Source organism: Lethenteron reissneri, chromosome 29 (genome assembly GCF_015708825.2).
Source record: "Lethenteron reissneri isolate LAM-NWPU_2019-01 chromosome 29, ASM1570882v1, whole genome shotgun sequence".
Taxonomy (NCBI): Eukaryota; Metazoa; Chordata; class Hyperoartia; order Petromyzontiformes; family Petromyzontidae; genus Lethenteron; species Lethenteron reissneri.
Genome location: NC_083807.1, coordinates 1,158,092 through 1,175,282, shown reverse-complemented (window position 1 = coordinate 1,175,282; position 17,191 = coordinate 1,158,092). Strand labels below are relative to the sequence as shown.

Sequence of the window (17,191 nt, the reverse complement as noted above, 5' to 3'; positions counted from 1 at the left end):
CAGCCCCACAGCCACCTGTTGCGTGTATTGTGGTCACACATGCCAGCACTATACAGGCTCAAATCTGCTTAGCTTCTGAGATCGTAACGTGATTGGGTGCATTCCGGTTGATATAGTCATTAAATTACGCGTTTAAAATGCAAATTGCAGAGCTGTTGGTGCTGATGTACCAACCGTAATAGCACAACGCGCCTTCTGTTTCACAGTGGATGTTAAAGATCCCGTGGCATCATTTGCAAGAGGAGGCCATTGTGTGCCGATGTCACCATCCAAATTTGCCAAATTCGAAAATTACCCTAAAATCAATCAAATTGCGGTTATACTGTATAGCACAAAGCAAACATCAGCCCCCTGATGGCAGGGCACAGAGAGATCGGGGCACTTGTTGGCAGCGGCGGTCTGGCTGCAGTGCACCTCGCGTATGTTCTCCCACGCCTCCAATCGGAAACTGTCCCCCCCTTACTAATTGGCCAGCATTGCGAGCTGCAATTGTCATGTGTAGCGCTATGTAAAATAACAACTCAAAGTCACGTTTCTGGATACATATGGCGTCACGGTGGGGAGATGTTAACTGCCTCGCCTGGTATACAGGAGGTCGTGGGTTCGATCCAGACCCTGACGCCTAAATATTTGAAGTTTGCGTGTCTCTCTCCCCATGGTCGCGTGGATTTTTCTCCAGGTCCTCTCGTTTTCGCCTCAACATTTATAATCAACGTCATGCGTTCAGAGTATTTGATTGCTGCTATACATTTACACAGGATGATAAGCCACTTCGTTGAGCTATCATTTGTGATTGCCAGGTCGCTTCTAAAAAAGAGCTACACAGCTCAGTTTGCCTTACCTAGTAAATAAGAAAAATAGTTTTAGACATTATTATTATTTTCTGCGGCAGTAGCAGAGCTATCGCGTACGCAGAGTACAACTGTGCCGTGGAGAGGGAGAGGACAGAGCGGGCACCATTTCACTCCTTGCCATCCCCGCCGCTGTGGCTGCCGTTGTGCCGCTGGTGCTGACTCACCGCTGATTGCCTCCACAAACGTCTCGACACTCTTCAGCAGCGAGGCGCTGTTGTTACCATTGTCGTTAAGTTTATCCCACGAAACTTTCAAAGTTATATCGAGCACTTTGCTCACAGAAGTGAAGAAATCCTGAAAGGTACGGACAAGGACAACCGGGTAAATTTTAAAAAATTCTATTTTTTGTCAAATGTTATCTCAATCGTGCTCTCGGGATTGTGTCAGAAGCATGATGTCAGGTGACACTGCCAGAATACCCATCTTCCTGCGGACAGCCGTGCGACGCTCCATGTAATCGAGCGGCCCACGGAAGTGGGTATTGGAGAGCTAACTCTGAGGTCCCTTCTAGTGGCCTCTAGGCCACACAACATCGGGCAGTGCTTCCCCACCCGCTCCACCACTGAGAGAGAGTCACGTTTGTCACTTCGAAACTAAACGATAGTTTTCTCTTTTTTTTGCCAATTCCAGTGCAGAGTCAAATGTATAAACGTGTTTTATGTGTGTGCAGTCATTGGCGATGGGTCGATCAACTGTCTACACTTGACCTCCCGCTTTAACCAGAGGCGGCGCGCCATGAATTGCACCGGGTTCTCAGACTTGTCAACTCAGGACCCATTGGGTCACCTCCGACAAACAGCATCTCGAAGCTCTTCCCCAGGGCGCGCGCCCTGGGGAAGGAGAAGCAGACAACGCAGTCCAGGAGCCCGAGCACAGACGACGCTGTGCTCGGGCTCCGGCTACAGCCTCTTTAACATGTAGTCGGCATTCGCCACCAATATCCATCATACGGTGGGGGCGGGGGGGGGGGGTTAAATCGCGTAAATATATAAACGTGTAGATTTTGTAATTTTCTCTCCAACACACCGGTGTGCTGTACTAGTGACGAATTAGCCATGTTATGTTTACGTGACAACCCTTACTAGTTGGCTGTGTAGGGTGGCAGCGGGTTTCAACAACACACATTTATATATTTACGCGATGTAACCCAAAACAAACTGTATTGTACCGCCTCTCTGTTGGTGCGCATTTGAAATAAAGCGTCTCTCACCTCCGCCACGGTTTTGTTGATGGGGATGTTATTTTGCGAAATGACATTGGCCAAGAGCTTGATCACAAAGCTGACATCCTTCACGTCGTTGGCGGGTATCTGGTTAGGCTGGTACCCGGACAGTTCCTTGATCAGATCCGGAACTTTCGAGTCCAGGTCTTTGCCGGCATTTGCCGTCTAGTGCGAGAGACACCGCCCGGAACGCATCGACACGCAAATTACCACGATCACTCTTACAAAGAATGTCACTTATTCCATCCCGTCTGCAACTGTGTTCGCTCGCCACACCGCAGACCACGAGACTTCTGCTTTTGTTCCTCGCGGTTGGCTACGTACGGTGCGAAAGAAGTTCAGCGTACGTGCACACATTACAGGCCACGTCCAGCGTAGCCAGGGCCGACCGCAGAGTTGTGTGGGTCCCGGAGCAAGTCACGACAGTGCGGGCACCCCGACGCCTTCAAACTCTGCGGGATTACGTCTGACACTACCATGACGTCGAAGTGCCCCCCCCCCCAAATTGCGGGGCCCAGGGAGGTCGCCCTGATTCGCCATGTACCCTGGGGGGTCGGTTCTGAGCGTAGCCGCCGTCTCAGTTCCACCTTCCCCTGAGACGATTTCGAACAAAAGCCTCATTCAGTCCACCTCGTTACAAAACTACCCCCCACAGAACTACCCCCCCCTCCCCCACCTCTTTACAGAACTACCCCCCCTCCCCCACCTCTTCACATACTACCCCCCCCCTCCCCCACCTCCTTAGAGAACTACCCCCCCCCTCCCCCACCTCTTTACAGAACTACCCCCCCTCCCCCACCTCTTTACAGAACTACCCCCCCCCCACCTCTTTACAGAACTACCCCACCCCCCACCTCCTTAGAGAACTACCCCCCCCTCCCCCACCTCCTTAGAGAACTACCCCCCTTCCCCCACCTCTTTACAGAACTACCCCCCCTCCCCCACCTCTTTACAGAACTACCCCCCCCACCTCTTTACAGAACTAACACCAAACCCCCACCCCCCACATCCTCCTCCCCCTCAATCTGCTTTGAGCCATTTCTCACCGTCGCCTTGTCCATGATGTCTTTGAGTTTAGTCGATATGCAGTTGTCGTTTTCAACGTCCCATGTGTTACTCTTACTGCAAAACCGGCTTATTAATCCGGTGTAATTGGATTCACAGGTCTGGTATGCTGTTGTGCCTGCCGCCGTTATCGTCCAATTCCACTTCCCTGTTTGATTTGCTGGGCAAGAGTCACCTGAAATCACACGACGCAATGGGCAAGGCAAGCATCGTGATTGTCAAGCTTCTAATTTGTGTGCGTGTACAGCCACTCTTTTTTTGCATTCCACTGCCGGGAGAGGGCCTCCTCACGTCGTGGGGTTATGAAGCATTATTTGAGCATACTTCATCATGCTGGTTCTGCCTTTCGTTAAAAAAATATATATTTAGAAAGAAAACGCCGCTGTCCCTTGCAGGGCCGCTTGGATGTTGGCGCGGTGTCACGTGCAGCACGCACTGGACTCGCGATCCAGACGTCGCCGCTTTGATTCCACCTCCCGGCGCGGCAGTTTCAATAATGGAGCAAGATTCTTAAATCCATCCCTCGCTACCCCGCCACCTCCCTCCACTGCCAGTATGCACACGGTGTAGTGTGGATGTGCCCACGCCACCAGGTGCACACACAGCAGTGTGGATGTGCCCACGCCACCAGGTGCACACACAGCAGTGTGGATGTGCCCACGCCACCAGGTGCACACACAGCAGTGTGGATGTGCCCACGCCACCAGGTGCACACACAGCAGTGTGGATGTGCCCACGCCACCAGGTGCACACACAGCAGTGTGGATGTGCCCACGCCACCAGGTGCACACACGGTGCAGTGTGGGCACTCCCATCCTCTTCCAGGACAGCGGCCAAATGCCCTCTAGAGGGGCTCTCTCGAACTCCCTCCGGTAGGGGCCCTTCTGCCAGCAGCGAAGTGCACAGGTCATTTCAGGGCTGCCCCTCTTTCTTTACCTGTGCGAATTAATTATTTGATGATTATAAAGCGCGGGGGCGGGGGGGTATCTCTGTGGTTGTGGGCGGGGGGGTGGTGGTCACGTTTCCTCACGCCGGTATCAGGAAGCGAGTGGAGCTATGCGCTTTAAAATCTCGACTTGAAAACTGCTTTTTGTGTTTAGTTTGTTGTCCTTCCCCCGCACCTCCGACTAGCACAGTTGGCCCGTACGGTGCGAAAGAAGTTTAACATACACACATACAAAGTGTAGGTGCTTCCGCCCCTTACAAGATGTCTGGTCAACATAGAAGAGTCGGCAAGATGCCTTCGAGAGCTCCCAGCAGTCACACGTCCAGGTAATTGCAGGGCTGCGCTTTTACATTTTTCCATCAGTCATCTCTACTGTGTGTGGCTCAGTGAGTGGCAGTGCCGTATGCATTTGCGCGCCGTACCTTCTTTAATGCAGGTCACGTTGATTTCCTTGCTGCTATTGTTTGTGGAACACTTGTAATTGGTTTCGTTGCACGTGTGCAGGTAATCAGAACATCCACTCGAATTCGTCACTGCAGGACAAGCAAAACGCAGCAGAGATTCGCAACAAAAAGTTGCAAGCCAATATCAATCACCGCAATCACACACGACGGAATTCACGAAAGCATCACCTTTGCATGAGCTCTGCCTTCCTGTACCGGGCAGGGGGGTGGAGGAGGTAGGGGAGTGGGGGCGGACGCGTTAACTCTCTCGTCACGATGATCCAATACGAACGAAACTTGCGTGTAACGTTGCGTTGCTATTGGGGGGACCTGCAAGAGGAGAAATCTGGCCACATTCATCAACTCAGTGGCCCACTCGCAGAGCTGCGGTCCGATCGACCCCAGCTTCTCGTGCCTCTGGCATGGGCGTGACAAAGCGCACAGCTGGACGATGGCGTTACTTACATTCAGTCAACTTTTAACTCTTTGTTTGGACTGACGTAAACGCATCAGTTCGATTTTTTTTCTCTCTCTCCTTCCTACATTTGGATAAAGCGGATGTTCTGCGGTAATCCAACGCACACGGGATGGGCGTTCAAAGCAGCCATTCGTACCAGCGGCGGAACTCGAGGCGGAGTACAAGGGGGGGCTCCATTTCTCACTGGGTACCTCGCGTGGCCGTGTACTCCGCAGGAGTGGCACGCGTGGCCGCGGCCACAGCGAGAGGCATACTGGATGTGGTGTGCTGGGTGCGGGAATAGTTTCTGGCTCACCGACTCCAACGGACCCGGCTGAAATGAATGTTTGGTGGAGGGAGCGCCGAGGTAGGCGTGTGGGTTGTGTGCATGCTTGCATGTGTGCCAGCGTGTGCGTGTGTGCTCACAACGTCGAGCAGAGAGCCGGCCAGCTAAAACACAGCAAGTTGGCAGTAGGGGGCACAGGTGATGCATCTGACGGTTATCTCAGTCGGTCAACCCATGGCACCTGCTGCGTCTCTCCCAGGACCTGCACAACGAGGCTTCGACACTTCAAGTGGCCTTAGTGTGCACATAGCCTGGCACCGGCGCCGTGGTGACGTCATAGACACATCGTGCCGAATGGCGGTTGTTGCTGTTGTGTGTGCGTGTGTACTGAACCGGTTCTTGGCCTCCCCTAGGTCGACTGAGCCTCAAGTGAGTAGCTGGTGCGGTGTGTAAACATCGGCATTGGGTAGACAAAAACGTCCGGGCGTGATGCTGGCCACCCGTCCCCTCGTGTGCCGTGCGGGCCTTCATCGGTGCTCGCTCACAGCACTTGCCCCAACAGTCTGTTCAGGCCAGACGTGCGTGCTGGGAGACCTCGTCAAGCTAAAGTGGTGTTTGCTGCTGCTGCTGCTGCTGGGTCGCAGTGGTGTGAAAGGGCACACACGGAGCAAGCTGAGCGCGTCCGTCGAAGAAAACTACAATCGGCGACATGTCGAGAAATGTTCATCATTCGTAGCACGCAGAGAAACCAGAGAGCTGAAGAAGGGCCCAACGTTGCCTATTATATATGATTATATGTCATGGGAACTCGGTATTATTGAGAAGCGTTTTGTTAAATGAATATGTCAAACTATCTCTCGACCGTTGCCTCTCGCTCTCACCGCTGCCCACGTGGGCCACTCACGGTGGTTCGTGGACGTGTTGGCGACACTCCACGTTATTGTCAAGTTCGGCAACTGCTGCTGCAGGCAGCAGGTCACGTAGGATGAAACGCCTTCTTTCACCGACTCGGAAGGCAGGGACCCCGATTGCGGGTTGATGGTTGGCATCAGTTCCAACACCACGCTGCTCCTGAGCACAGCGAACGAGCCCACTTGCACCTGGCACGTGTAGGTCCCTGCACGGAGAGACGCTCGTCAGCTCACGCCTGCAGCCTCCTCATCACCACGCGTTGCGAACATTTCCTCCTCTGCCCACTCCCCTCCCTGCCCACTCCCCTCCCTGCCTCCTCCCCTCCCTGCCCCCTCCCTGCCCCCTCCCCTCCCTGCCCCCTCCCTGCCCCCTCCCCTCCCTGCCCACTCCCCTCCCTGCCCCCTCTCTGCCCACTCCCCTCCCTGCCCACTCCCCTCCCTGCCCCCTCCCCTCCCTGCCCACTCCCCTCCCTGCCCCCTCTCTGCCCACTCCCCTCCCTGCCCCCTCCCCTCCCTGCCCACTCCCCTCCCTGCCCCCTCTCTGCCCACTCCCCTCCCTGCCCACTCCCTCCCTGCCCCCTCCCCTCCCTGCCCCCTCCCTGCCCCCTCCCCTCCCTGCCCACTCCCCTCCCTGCCCCCTCCCTGCCCACTCCCCTCCCTGCCCCCTCTCTGCCCACTCCCCTCCCTGCCCACTCCCCTCCCTGCCCCCTCCCCTCCCTGCCCACTCCCCTCCCTGCCCCCTCCCCTCCCTGCCCCCTCCCTGCCCACTCCCCTCCCTGCCCCCTCCCTGCCCACTCCCCTCCCTGCCAACTCCCCTCCCTGCCCCCTCCCCTCCCTGCCCACTCCCCTCCCTGCCCCCTCCCCTCCCTGCCCCCTCCCTGCCCACTCCCCTCCCTGCCCCCTCCCTGCCCACTCCCCTCCCTGCCAACTCCCCTCCCTGCCCCCTCCCCTCCCTGCCTACTCCCCTCCCTGCCCCCTCCCTGCCCCCTCCCCTCCCTGCCCCCCCCCCCTCCCTGCCCCCTCCCCTCCCTGCCCACTCCCCTCCCTGCCCCCTCCCTGCCCACTCCCCTCCCTGCCAACTCCCCTCCCTGCCCCCTCCCCTCCCTGCCTACTCCCCTCCCTGCCCCCTCCCTGCCCCCTCCCCTCCCTGCCCCCCCCTCCCTGCCCCCTCCCCTCCCTGCCCACTCCCCTCCCTGCCCCCCCCTCCCTGCCCCCTCCCCTTCCTGCCCCCTCCCTGCCCTCTCCCTGGCCCCTCTCTCCCACTCCCCTCCCTGCCCACTCCCCTCCCTGCCCCCTCCCCTCCCTGCCCCCTCCCTGCCCCCTCCCCTCCCTGCCCCCTCTCTGCCCCCTCCCCTCCCTGCCCACTCCCCTCCCTGCCCCCTCCCCTCCCTGCCCCCTCTCTGCCCCCTCCCCTCCCTGCCCACTCCCCTCCCTGCCCCCTCCCCTCCCTGCCCACTCCCCTCCCTGCCCCCCCTCCCTGCCCCCTCCCCTCCCTGCCCACTCCCCTCCCTGCCCCCCCTCCCTGCCCCCTCCCTGCCCACTCCTCTCCCTGCCCACTCCCCTCCCTGCCCCCTCCCCTCCCTGCCCACTCCCCTCCCTGCCCCCTCTCTGCCCACTCCCCTCCCTGCCCACTCCCCTCCCTGCCCCCTCCCCTCCCTGCCCACTCCCCTCCCTGCCCCCTCTCTGCCCACTCCCCTCCCTGCCCCCTCCCTCCCTGCCCACTCCCCTCCCTGCCCCCTCTCTGCCCACTCCCCTCCCTGCCCACTCCCCTCCCTGCCCCCTCCCCTCCCTGCCCCCTCCCTGCCCCCTCCCCTCCCTGCCCACTCCCCTCCCTGCCCCCTCCCTGCCCACTCCCCTCCCTGCCCCCTCTCTGCCCACTCCCCTCCCTGCCCACTCCCCTCCCTGCCCCCTCCCCTCCCTGCCCACTCCCCTCCCTGCCCCTCCCCTCCCTGCCCCCTCCCTGCCCACTCCCCTCCCTGCCCCCTCCCTGCCCACTCCCCTCCCTGCCAACTCCCCTCCCTGCCCCCTCCCCTCCCTGCCCACTCCCCTCCCTGCCCCCTCCCCTCCCTGCCCCCTCCCTGCCCACTCCCCTCCCTGCCCCCTCCCTGCCCACTCCCCTCCCTGCCAACTCCCCTCCCTGCCCCCTCCCCTCCCTGCCTACTCCCCTCCCTGCCCCCTCCCTGCCCCCTCCCCTCCCTGCCCCCCCCCTCCCTGCCCCCTCCCCTCCCTGCCCACTCCCCTCCCTGCCCCCTCCCTGCCCACTCCCCTCCCTGCCAACTCCCCTCCCTGCCCCCTCCCCTCCCTGCCTACTCCCCTCCCTGCCCCCTCCCTGCCCCCTCCCCTCCCTGCCCCCCCCTCCCTGCCCCCTCCCCTCCCTGCCCACTCCCCTCCCTGCCCCCCCCTCCCTGCCCCCTCCCCTTCCTGCCCCCTCTCTGCCCCCTCCCCTCCCTGCCCCCTCTCTGCCCACTCCCCTCCCTGCCCACTCCCCTCCCTGCCCCCTCCCCTCCCTGCCCCCTCCCTGCCCCCTCCCCTCCCTGCCCCCTCTCTGCCCCCTCCCCTCCCTGTCCACTCCCCTCCCTGCCCCCTCCCCTCCCTGCCCCCTCTCTGCCCCCTCCCCTCCCTGCCCACTCCCCTCCCTGCCCCCTCCCCTCCCTGCCCACTCCCCTCCCTGCCCCCCCTCCCTGCCCCCTCCCCTCCCTGCCCACTCTCCTCCCTGCCCCCCCTCCCTGCCCCCTCCCTGCCCACTCCCCTCCCTGCCCACTCCCCTCCCTGCCCACTCCCCTCCCCGCCCACTCCCCTCCCTGCCCCCTCCCTGCCCACTCCCCTCCCTGCCCCCCCCTCCCTGCCCCCTCCCCTCCCTGCCCACTCCCCTCCCAGCCCCCTCCCCTCCCTGCCCACTCCCCTCCCTGCACCCCCGTCCCTGCCCACTCCCCTCCCTGCCCCCTCCCCTCCCTGCCCACTCCCCTCCCTGCCCCCCTCCCTGCCCCCTCCCCTTCCTGCCCCCTCCCTGCCCCCTCCCTGCCCCCTCCCTGCCCCCTCCCTGCCCCCTCCCCTCCCTGCCCACTCCCCTACCTGCCCACTCCTCTGCCCTGCCCACTCCTCTGCCTGCCCTGCCTACTACTCGGCAAGCTCAGCCCTTTTCCCGAGCGTGAGGCCAGACATTTGAGCCGCGGGGGTAGATTTCCAGGCTTTCTAAACACCACTGGGATTGTCACGGTCAAACCGGACCGGCACATCTGCGTTTGGTGTCATTAGCGCTTCTGAATAGCTTTGTGAGCCTGGTGTTGCACCTCAATGTCTTACCATTGGAACTTATCTGGAACTTCCGGATGGTTAGATTCGTGGCCACAATCATATCGAAGTCAGTGGAAACGCTCTGCCCGTTCCTCGACCAAGTGACATTCGTTGTATTCGCTATTGTGCTGTTGTAGACAAGGGTCACCTCTCTATTCTCTGTCAGATTGCCGTGGACCGAAATCTCTTTTCCTGTTCAAACAAAAGGAAAGAGTAATGATAATATTATGTAAATTAAAACAATGTAGATCGTGTCATATTTCGTGGACATTTGTCACGAGCACAGTTTTTGCACAATGGTGCGGGCAAACACAGACGGGCGGGAAGGCATCCAGAACCGACACAAAACAATTGTGTATAAAAATAACAATAAAAGGTTTGACTCTTTCTGGAAATAAAACAGGAGGTGTTAAGATGTTCTAACACCAAATATAAACCTTTTGCAAGGAATCAAGCACCGCATTAACCACACGTACTCGTGGTGAACATGCAAACAAACACGTGGCTCTCATAATCTATGTGGCATTGCCTTTGAAACTGATTGGCCTACAATAGAGACAGCCTCCTTGAGGGCCCTGTCTCACTACCAGTGTCGGACCAGAAAACGCCAAAACGTGAACAGTACAAGGACAATGCACTATCAGAGCATTTATAGCTCGGGGCGAGCAGCGACAACATGGGATCTCTTTGCCAGTATCAAAGTATTACAAAACAAGAAAAGGTTTTACCCTTCCTGCCAATACAATAATTGCATGAGCTCTGGCGTCCTGTATTGGACATTTGACAAGATCGATTTACGAGTGTTTAAACTTGGGAAGAATGCACGTGCGTGCGAGGTGCTAACACTCAATCCCAGCGCAGATGGAAATTAACCCGCTTGCTTTAACTGCCATTGTACCCGGGCCATAAGCCAGGCCATGGCGACCGCGCTGCCCATGGGAAGGGAAGGAGATTCACGACCGTCTGTGTAATCCACCAGCCCTCGCCTCCACAAGTACTGGATTACACACGTGCATAGCCACCATAATGTCGATAACAACTTATTTTAAAAGTTAGTAAAAAACATGCATTCACATGGATCATGTAACACTTTCCAACATGCGTTTGTCTTCGGAAATGTTTGATGACGGAACTAGCAGTCCAGAAAGCAATGGACAGCAGTCGGGGTGAATTGCGTTCGCGTATAAAAAAAAAACATTTGCACGCTCGTTTGAATCTCGAAATTTCGGGTGACCCTTTCACCTCTGGCTGGTTTTCAAAAGTGCCAAGTCCCTACGAGCAGCAGATGTTTGTGATGCGTCGTGGTTGTTGTGCCGGGTGCGGAAACGCTCCCCTGGTCACCAGGCAGGGCAGGCGGGCAGGCCTGGTCACCGGGCCGGGCAGGCCTGGTCACCGGGCCGGGCAGGCCTGGTCACCGGGCCGGGCAGGCCTGGTCACCGGGCCGGGCAGGCCTGGTCACCGGGCCGGGCAGGCCTGGTCACCGGGCCGGGCAGGCCTGGTCACCGGGCCGGGCAGGCCTGGTCACCGGGCCGGGCAGGCCTGGTCACCGGGCCGGGCAGCCCGGTCACCGGGCCGGGCAGGCCTGGTCACCGGGCCGGGCAGACCGGTCACCGGGCCGGGCAGGCCTGGTCACCGGGCCGGGCAGCCCGGTCACCGGGCCGGGAAGGCCTGATCACCGGGCCGGGCAGGGCTGGTCACCGGGCCGGGCAGACCTGGTCACCGGGCCGGGCAGCCCTGGTCACCGGGCCGGGCAGGCCTGGTCACCGGGCCGGGCAGGCCTGGTCACCGGGCCGGGCAGGCCTGGTCACCGGGCCCGCCAGGCCTGGTCACCGGGCCGGCCAGGCCTGGTCACCGGGCCGGGCAGGGCTGGTCACCGGGCCGGGCAGACCTGGTCACCGGGCCGGGCGGCCCTGGTCACCGGGCCGGGCGGGCCTGGTCACCGGGCCGGGCGGGCCTGGTCACCGGACCGGGCGGGCCTGGTCACCGGGCCGGGCGGGCCTGGTCACCGGGCCGGGCGGGCCTGGTCACCGGGCCGGGCGGGCCTGGTCACCGGGCCGGGCGGGCCTGGTCACCGGGCCGGGCGGGCCTGGTCACCGGGCCGGGCGGGCCTGGTCACCGGGCCGGGCAGACCTGGCCGGAGTGAATTCCTGGCCAAATTTTGGGGACGTTGCTCTGACGCTGACTGACGAGTTTCGGATTTTACACGAACGGATTCTAGAGGACAATTTGGAATATTGTTGGGATTTTGAGATAACATTCACTCTTAACACGCCATCATGATGGCGATGGCGTGGTGATGACGTCACTTCCACTTCCCGGATCGATCAGAGACATAAAAAATATTTGGATCGTCAAAAACTTCGTGACGAGGTCCTATATCCGTATTTTTCAGATTAATCCAAAATTCGGTCGCACATCCCTATAGCCGTGCGTTCAACCGGAGTTTACGAACCTTCCGAGTGAATAACCAATCGGTTTGATGTGTTCATTTCGATTTTGTCATTTTTCAGAAATATATTGATGTCTTCAGTCTTGTTGATGATGTCCTCAGTGGAGAGATTGTGACCTATGACCTGGTAATCGACGATCAGACTCCCATTCCTGCGGGTGGGGGGGAAGGTCAGTGCAACACATATGCCAATCCCACAGGGATATACAAAGTTCCCCTGTATAGCCTTCACATACTTTTGGGTCAAGTGCAGCAGCAGGGACTATTGCATCCAATGCACTCACAGAGATTGTGTAACTTGCAGACCCGTATTGTTGTTTTAGTTTTGTTTACCAAATATGTAAATTGACTGTTTGTGACGTACGGAGTAGAAGCCAGGACAGAATTTGACACTGCCGCCCCTCGCCAAGGCACAACATTCCCCAAGACCCTCGGGAGAATGGCGACGTTGGCCTGATTAATCATAGAGCCGGCATTGCCGGGGCGCCACGGTGCCTAGGAGATGTTAACTACCTCGCCTGATATATAGGAGGTCGTGAGTTCGATCCCAACCCTGATGCCTGCTGTATATTTGTAGTTTGCGTGCTTCTCTCTTACGTGGTGAGATGTTAACTACCTCGCCTGATATACAGGAGGTCGTGAGTTCGATCCCAACCCTGATGCCTGCTGTATATTTGTAGCTTGCGTGTTTCTCTCCACGTGGTGAGATGTTAACTACTTCGCCTGATATACAGGAGGTCGTGAGTTCGATCCCAACCCTGATGCCTGCTGTATATTTGCAGTTTGCATGTTTCTCTCCCCGTGGTCGCGAGTCCTCGGGGTTTTCCTCCCCACATGTCGAGACAACGTGCGTTTAGAGTCTAAAGACTGCGATGCATTTCCACGTAAACCACTTCATTGAGCTATCATTTGTGGCCAGAGCTACATAACTCAGTGGGCCTTACCTAGTAAAGTAAATATATAAATAAATATTATAAACAATTTGTTTGCTTATTCCGCCAACCGCCAGCACTCCCGACCCCCCCCCCCCCCCCAGCTTCCCTGCGTGCCGTCAGCAGCCAGGGCACTTCCAGCCGTCTAAGCGTTGCGTGTCGAGGTCACCTCTCTCACCTGAACCTCAGGATGATCACCTTTATGAAGCGCTCTCCAAGGCGCTGGTAGCTTTTGTTGAGCTGAAGGAATGCAGGGAGGAGGGGTGCATCAGTGTGACATTCATCACGCCCCTTTGTCAATCCGCTGCTGTCTGGGTGGGGGGGATCTTCGTGCGTATTTGTGTGCGCGATGATTACGATGATGTTGATGTCAACAACATCATCATCATCGCGCAAACAACAACAACAACATCTTAATAATCGAGGAGGTGCTCAGCTGCTGTTCACAGCACCTGCTGTTGACTTCCCCACAAAGCAGTACACTACTTCCTTTATCCACCCCCAGACAGATGATAGGCCGAGTTCACATACCTGTCAACCCTTTGTCAGTGCCCTACCTTATTACAGACTAATTTAGACCTCATTGGTCACCCCGTGCCCTTATAAATCTCAAAGTTCATCCTATAAAGTCCCATCACAAGGGAGAAACACAAACAGACACAAATTGTTTATATATTTGCCCGTATTGAAACGGCTGTACGCCATATGGACCTGAAAACTCAATGTCCCTTCACAAAATTACTGGCAAACCGTATGGACTGACAGCTATGGGTTGAACTCCCCACCCAGGGACTGAGCACGCAACCCTCGCGGCTGGTGAGCTGCTCGCTCTCCGCCGCTGAGCCACGTGACCGGCTTACCGCTGACGGCACGGATCGCGATGGGCGCGCGGTGGTGTGCCTACCGCGGGCAAGAAACGAGTCTCCATTTCCATGTACTTGCTGCTGCTCTTATCTTCGTACAGGCTGTCGAATTCCATCGTCGTCCGGATCGTGACGTTGTGTCTGCTCACATCTGAGCGTGGGGTAAAGGCAGACGCACGGCACACAAAGGCAGAGGTCCCCCGTGTAGCCTTACCATAGCGTTGGGGGCAAGTGCTGTTCGCGAGTAGCACCTATGAAGGCCGGCACAGCACACGATGGGGTGGGTGGCCAACACAACGCCCGGCCGCTTTGTCTCCCCAGCGGCAATGTTTATACACCACACCAGGTACTCATTTGAGGCTGAGTCGACCTCGGGGAGGCCCAGGTCCGATTCAGATAATCGCCACCGGTGTTGGTGGCCTTGATCGGAAATCGATCTCGGGGTCACCGCGTTTGTAGCAGTAGCGTGCTAACCGCCGCACCACCACTCCCCCACAGCGGTAGCGTAGGGCCGCGCCGGGGCCATGCACGCACGGCGAGAGCCCCACGAGGGGTGGTTGCCGAGTCGATCACAGTCAGATTCCGCAACTTGGCGACGGGTAAGACGCGCATCTACCGCACCATGTTCGCGTTTACTCATCGCAGCTGCCATACTCACTCCGTACTGGGCATTCTCTTCACGCGCGACCCTATACATGCGGCGAGTCCTCGTTTAACGCGGCAGATTGCGTTCCTAGACAGTGCCGCGTTCAGCGAGAAACGCTTTCGGCGAAAACAGTTTCCCCACAATTCATGTAATAATGATTAAGTTTGGCGAGACACGGAGCACTACTACTACGACGCCGTGTTACTGTATCACTCCGCGTACTCTATCACTCAGCCGCGCAGCTCAAGAAAGTAGTTCGTCGTTGAATGCTCCGAAACTGCATTATAATGGGGTCTGCATTTCGTGTTATAATGGTGCGTGTTCCACGTTGTGCTATAAGTGTTCCCGAATGGAAGAACCGCGTTGTAGTGTGAACATCGCCACACGTTAACCGAGGACTTCGCGTACATCAAAAGATTCTGACATCGGCACAATTACGCATGTAGGGGGCGCACTGGGCGATGACATGATGAGAGGTGGTATACTGGATGTGGTGTACCGGATGTGCCCGACGACCTGCTCAGACCCTGCCATTGCTACAATGTATGGTTTGGGCTGGGGTGTTGCCTTTGTAGCTCAATAAAATATATTTCCTGCTCTAATGAGCATCGTGTTGACGATGCTCATCTCGTGTTCACAGTTCTGAGCTCGCGGTGGACATTCCACATTCCTATGGAGGGGACTTGTTCTATTCATCGAACAACCACTGTTGACGTCCCCACGAAGCGGTACTTGTTTTATCGACCCGGGAGGGATCATGGTCCGAGTTAACTCCCCAACCAGGATGCGAATCCCGACCTTCTGGCCGTGGAGCCGCTCGCTCTGCCTCTGAGCCTTTGTTTACAAACGCCTCCCCACTGCGTTTGTGATGACACGAGGTGGCACGATGGCTCGCGAGTGCGGGAGACGGATTGGTTCACTCACCTGACAGGGTGCCGCTTGGCTTTGCGGTCGTGGAGCTGGTCTCAGGCTTGTTGGGTGTAGTTGTGATGTTGGGTGTGGTCGTGACGTTGGGTGTGGTTGTGACGTTGGGTGTTGTCGTCACGTTGGGTGTGATTGTGACGTTGGGTGTAGTTGTGATGTTGGGTGTTGTTGTGACGTTGGGTGTGGTTGCGACGTTGGGTGTGGTCGTGACGTTGGGTGTTGTCGTGACGTTGGGTGTTGTCGTGACGTTGGGTGTTGTCGTGACGTTGGGTGTGGTTGTGACGTTGGGTGTGGTTGTGACGTTGGGTGTTGTCGTGACGTTGGGTGTGGTCGTGACGTTGGGTGTTGTTGTGATGTTGAGTGTGGTTGTGATGTTGGGTGTTGTCGTGACGTTGGGTGTTGTTGTGATGTTGAGTGTGGTTGTGACGTTGGGTGTGGTTGTGACGTTGAGTGTGGTTGTGACGTTGGGTGTTGTCGTGACGTTGGGTGTTGTTGTGATGTTGAGTGTGGTTGTGACGTTGGGTGCAGGGGGCGGCGCGCTGCACTGGAAGGGGTCCGCGGGTGCTCCCCGGACGCAGCTGCACCCCTGCGGGGTTCCCCAGGGGTCCGAGGAGCAGGGCCCCAGCGCCTGGCAGGTGGAGGTGTCCCACAGCAGCCCCGCTCCGCACCGACACTGCGTCTCGTTGCCTTGGGGGACACACTCTGAGCCGTGCAGAATAGGGCACAGGAGGGAGCGTGAGGGAGACACGGGCACCCCTGATTCACGGCATTGAGGAGGCAAGAGGCTGTGGGAGCAAGCCGCCCAACAGAAGGGTGGCCGGCCACAGAAGCACGTTGGGTAGGCCCCCACTGAGCTCTATAGCTCTTTTTGAGAAGCGACATGGCCACAGATGATGGCTCAACGAAGTGGCTTGTCACATGGAAGTTTAAAGCCGCCAAATACTCTGAACGCACGTTTCTAAATGCGGAGGGAAAAACCACAGGGAGAACATGCAAACTCCAAATATACAGCCGTGAGGGTCGGGATGGAACCCACGACTTCCTGTATACCGGGCGAGGGATTTAACATCTCGTCACTGTGACGCCCACGAGATGACCGTCACACACCCCGACCTCCGCACTAACTTTGCTTAATTCCAGGAAGAAGCTTGGCGTGCACCTCGAGGTGACTTCGTGCATCGCGTACGTGGGCTCTGACCCCTGCTGGAAGCGCGCCCCGTGAGCAGTGGCTGCTGTGCCCCTCTCCGGGGAGGTCAACGGCAAGGCGATGGCATCGGCTGAATTCCGGATTTCACCAGTTGCATGCTGGTCGTGTGGACATGCTATTTTGTCGGGGCTATACCAGGTATCATAAAAAAATAACCTAACTTACCAGGAGAACCACACCGAGCCAAAGGACTCGTGCTGCAACATTGGGTTTTTTGTTTTAAGATGTTTTGAACCAACACTCTATCCCCGTACAGACTGAGAAAGGCGGCGATTAGTCCACACTTGCTGTACCGCCTTCTCCCAGCGAACCAGGCAGGGTACGACACCTCTCCTCAACGCTCGCGGGAAGGCTCTGAATAGGGTCGCGTGTGGACGCTGCAGCAGAACCCCTGTGCAGAAGGGCGCACGCATGAGTGCACAGGGAGAGCGGGGTGGTGGCCAAGCCGCGTGCGCGAAGGCGAACCCTACCGCTGATGATCTCGGGGTCGGTGATGTTGATGGCGCTGCCGTTGATGAAGATCGTTTGTACGTTGCGCAGCACGTCCAGGATGTCCTGGTCGCTGATGATGCCATTGGTGACCGTGATCTCCAGTTCCAGCAGCACGACCATCGTCTGCACGGCCGCTGCTGACAGAGACGAAGGGGCGAGGCAGCAGGCAGCGCTTCACGCCACTGCGGAGGTCTCTGCTC

At 58.1% G+C, this 17,191-nt stretch overlaps 1 protein-coding gene across 3 annotated transcripts in view; it reads right to left on the bottom strand.

Annotated features, from left to right (window-relative positions):
* The window catches only part of LOC133349122 (adhesion G protein-coupled receptor F5-like), a 29,188-nt gene that overhangs the window by 7,084 nt on the left and 4,913 nt on the right, over positions 1-17,191 (bottom strand). For 2 of the 3 annotated variants that reach the window (XM_061562327.1, XM_061562328.1), the window contains exons 4-14: positions 16,970-17,128; positions 15,293-15,994; positions 13,764-13,873; positions 13,038-13,099; positions 11,931-12,079; positions 9,488-9,670; positions 6,178-6,390; positions 4,510-4,620; positions 3,123-3,316; positions 2,065-2,241; positions 1,019-1,148 (exon numbers count right to left, since the gene is read on the bottom strand). In XM_061562327.1, coding sequence (XP_061418311.1) covers positions 1,019-1,148; positions 2,065-2,241; positions 3,123-3,316; positions 4,510-4,620; positions 6,178-6,390; positions 9,488-9,670; positions 11,931-12,079; positions 13,038-13,099; positions 13,764-13,873; positions 15,293-15,994; positions 16,970-17,128 — 2,190 coding nt within the window. The remainder of the gene's footprint in view (positions 1-1,018; positions 1,149-2,064; positions 2,242-3,122; positions 3,317-4,509; positions 4,621-6,177; positions 6,391-9,487; positions 9,671-11,930; positions 12,080-13,037; positions 13,100-13,763; positions 13,874-15,292; positions 15,995-16,969; positions 17,129-17,191) is intronic. The other variant, XM_061562329.1, reaches the window with a different exon arrangement.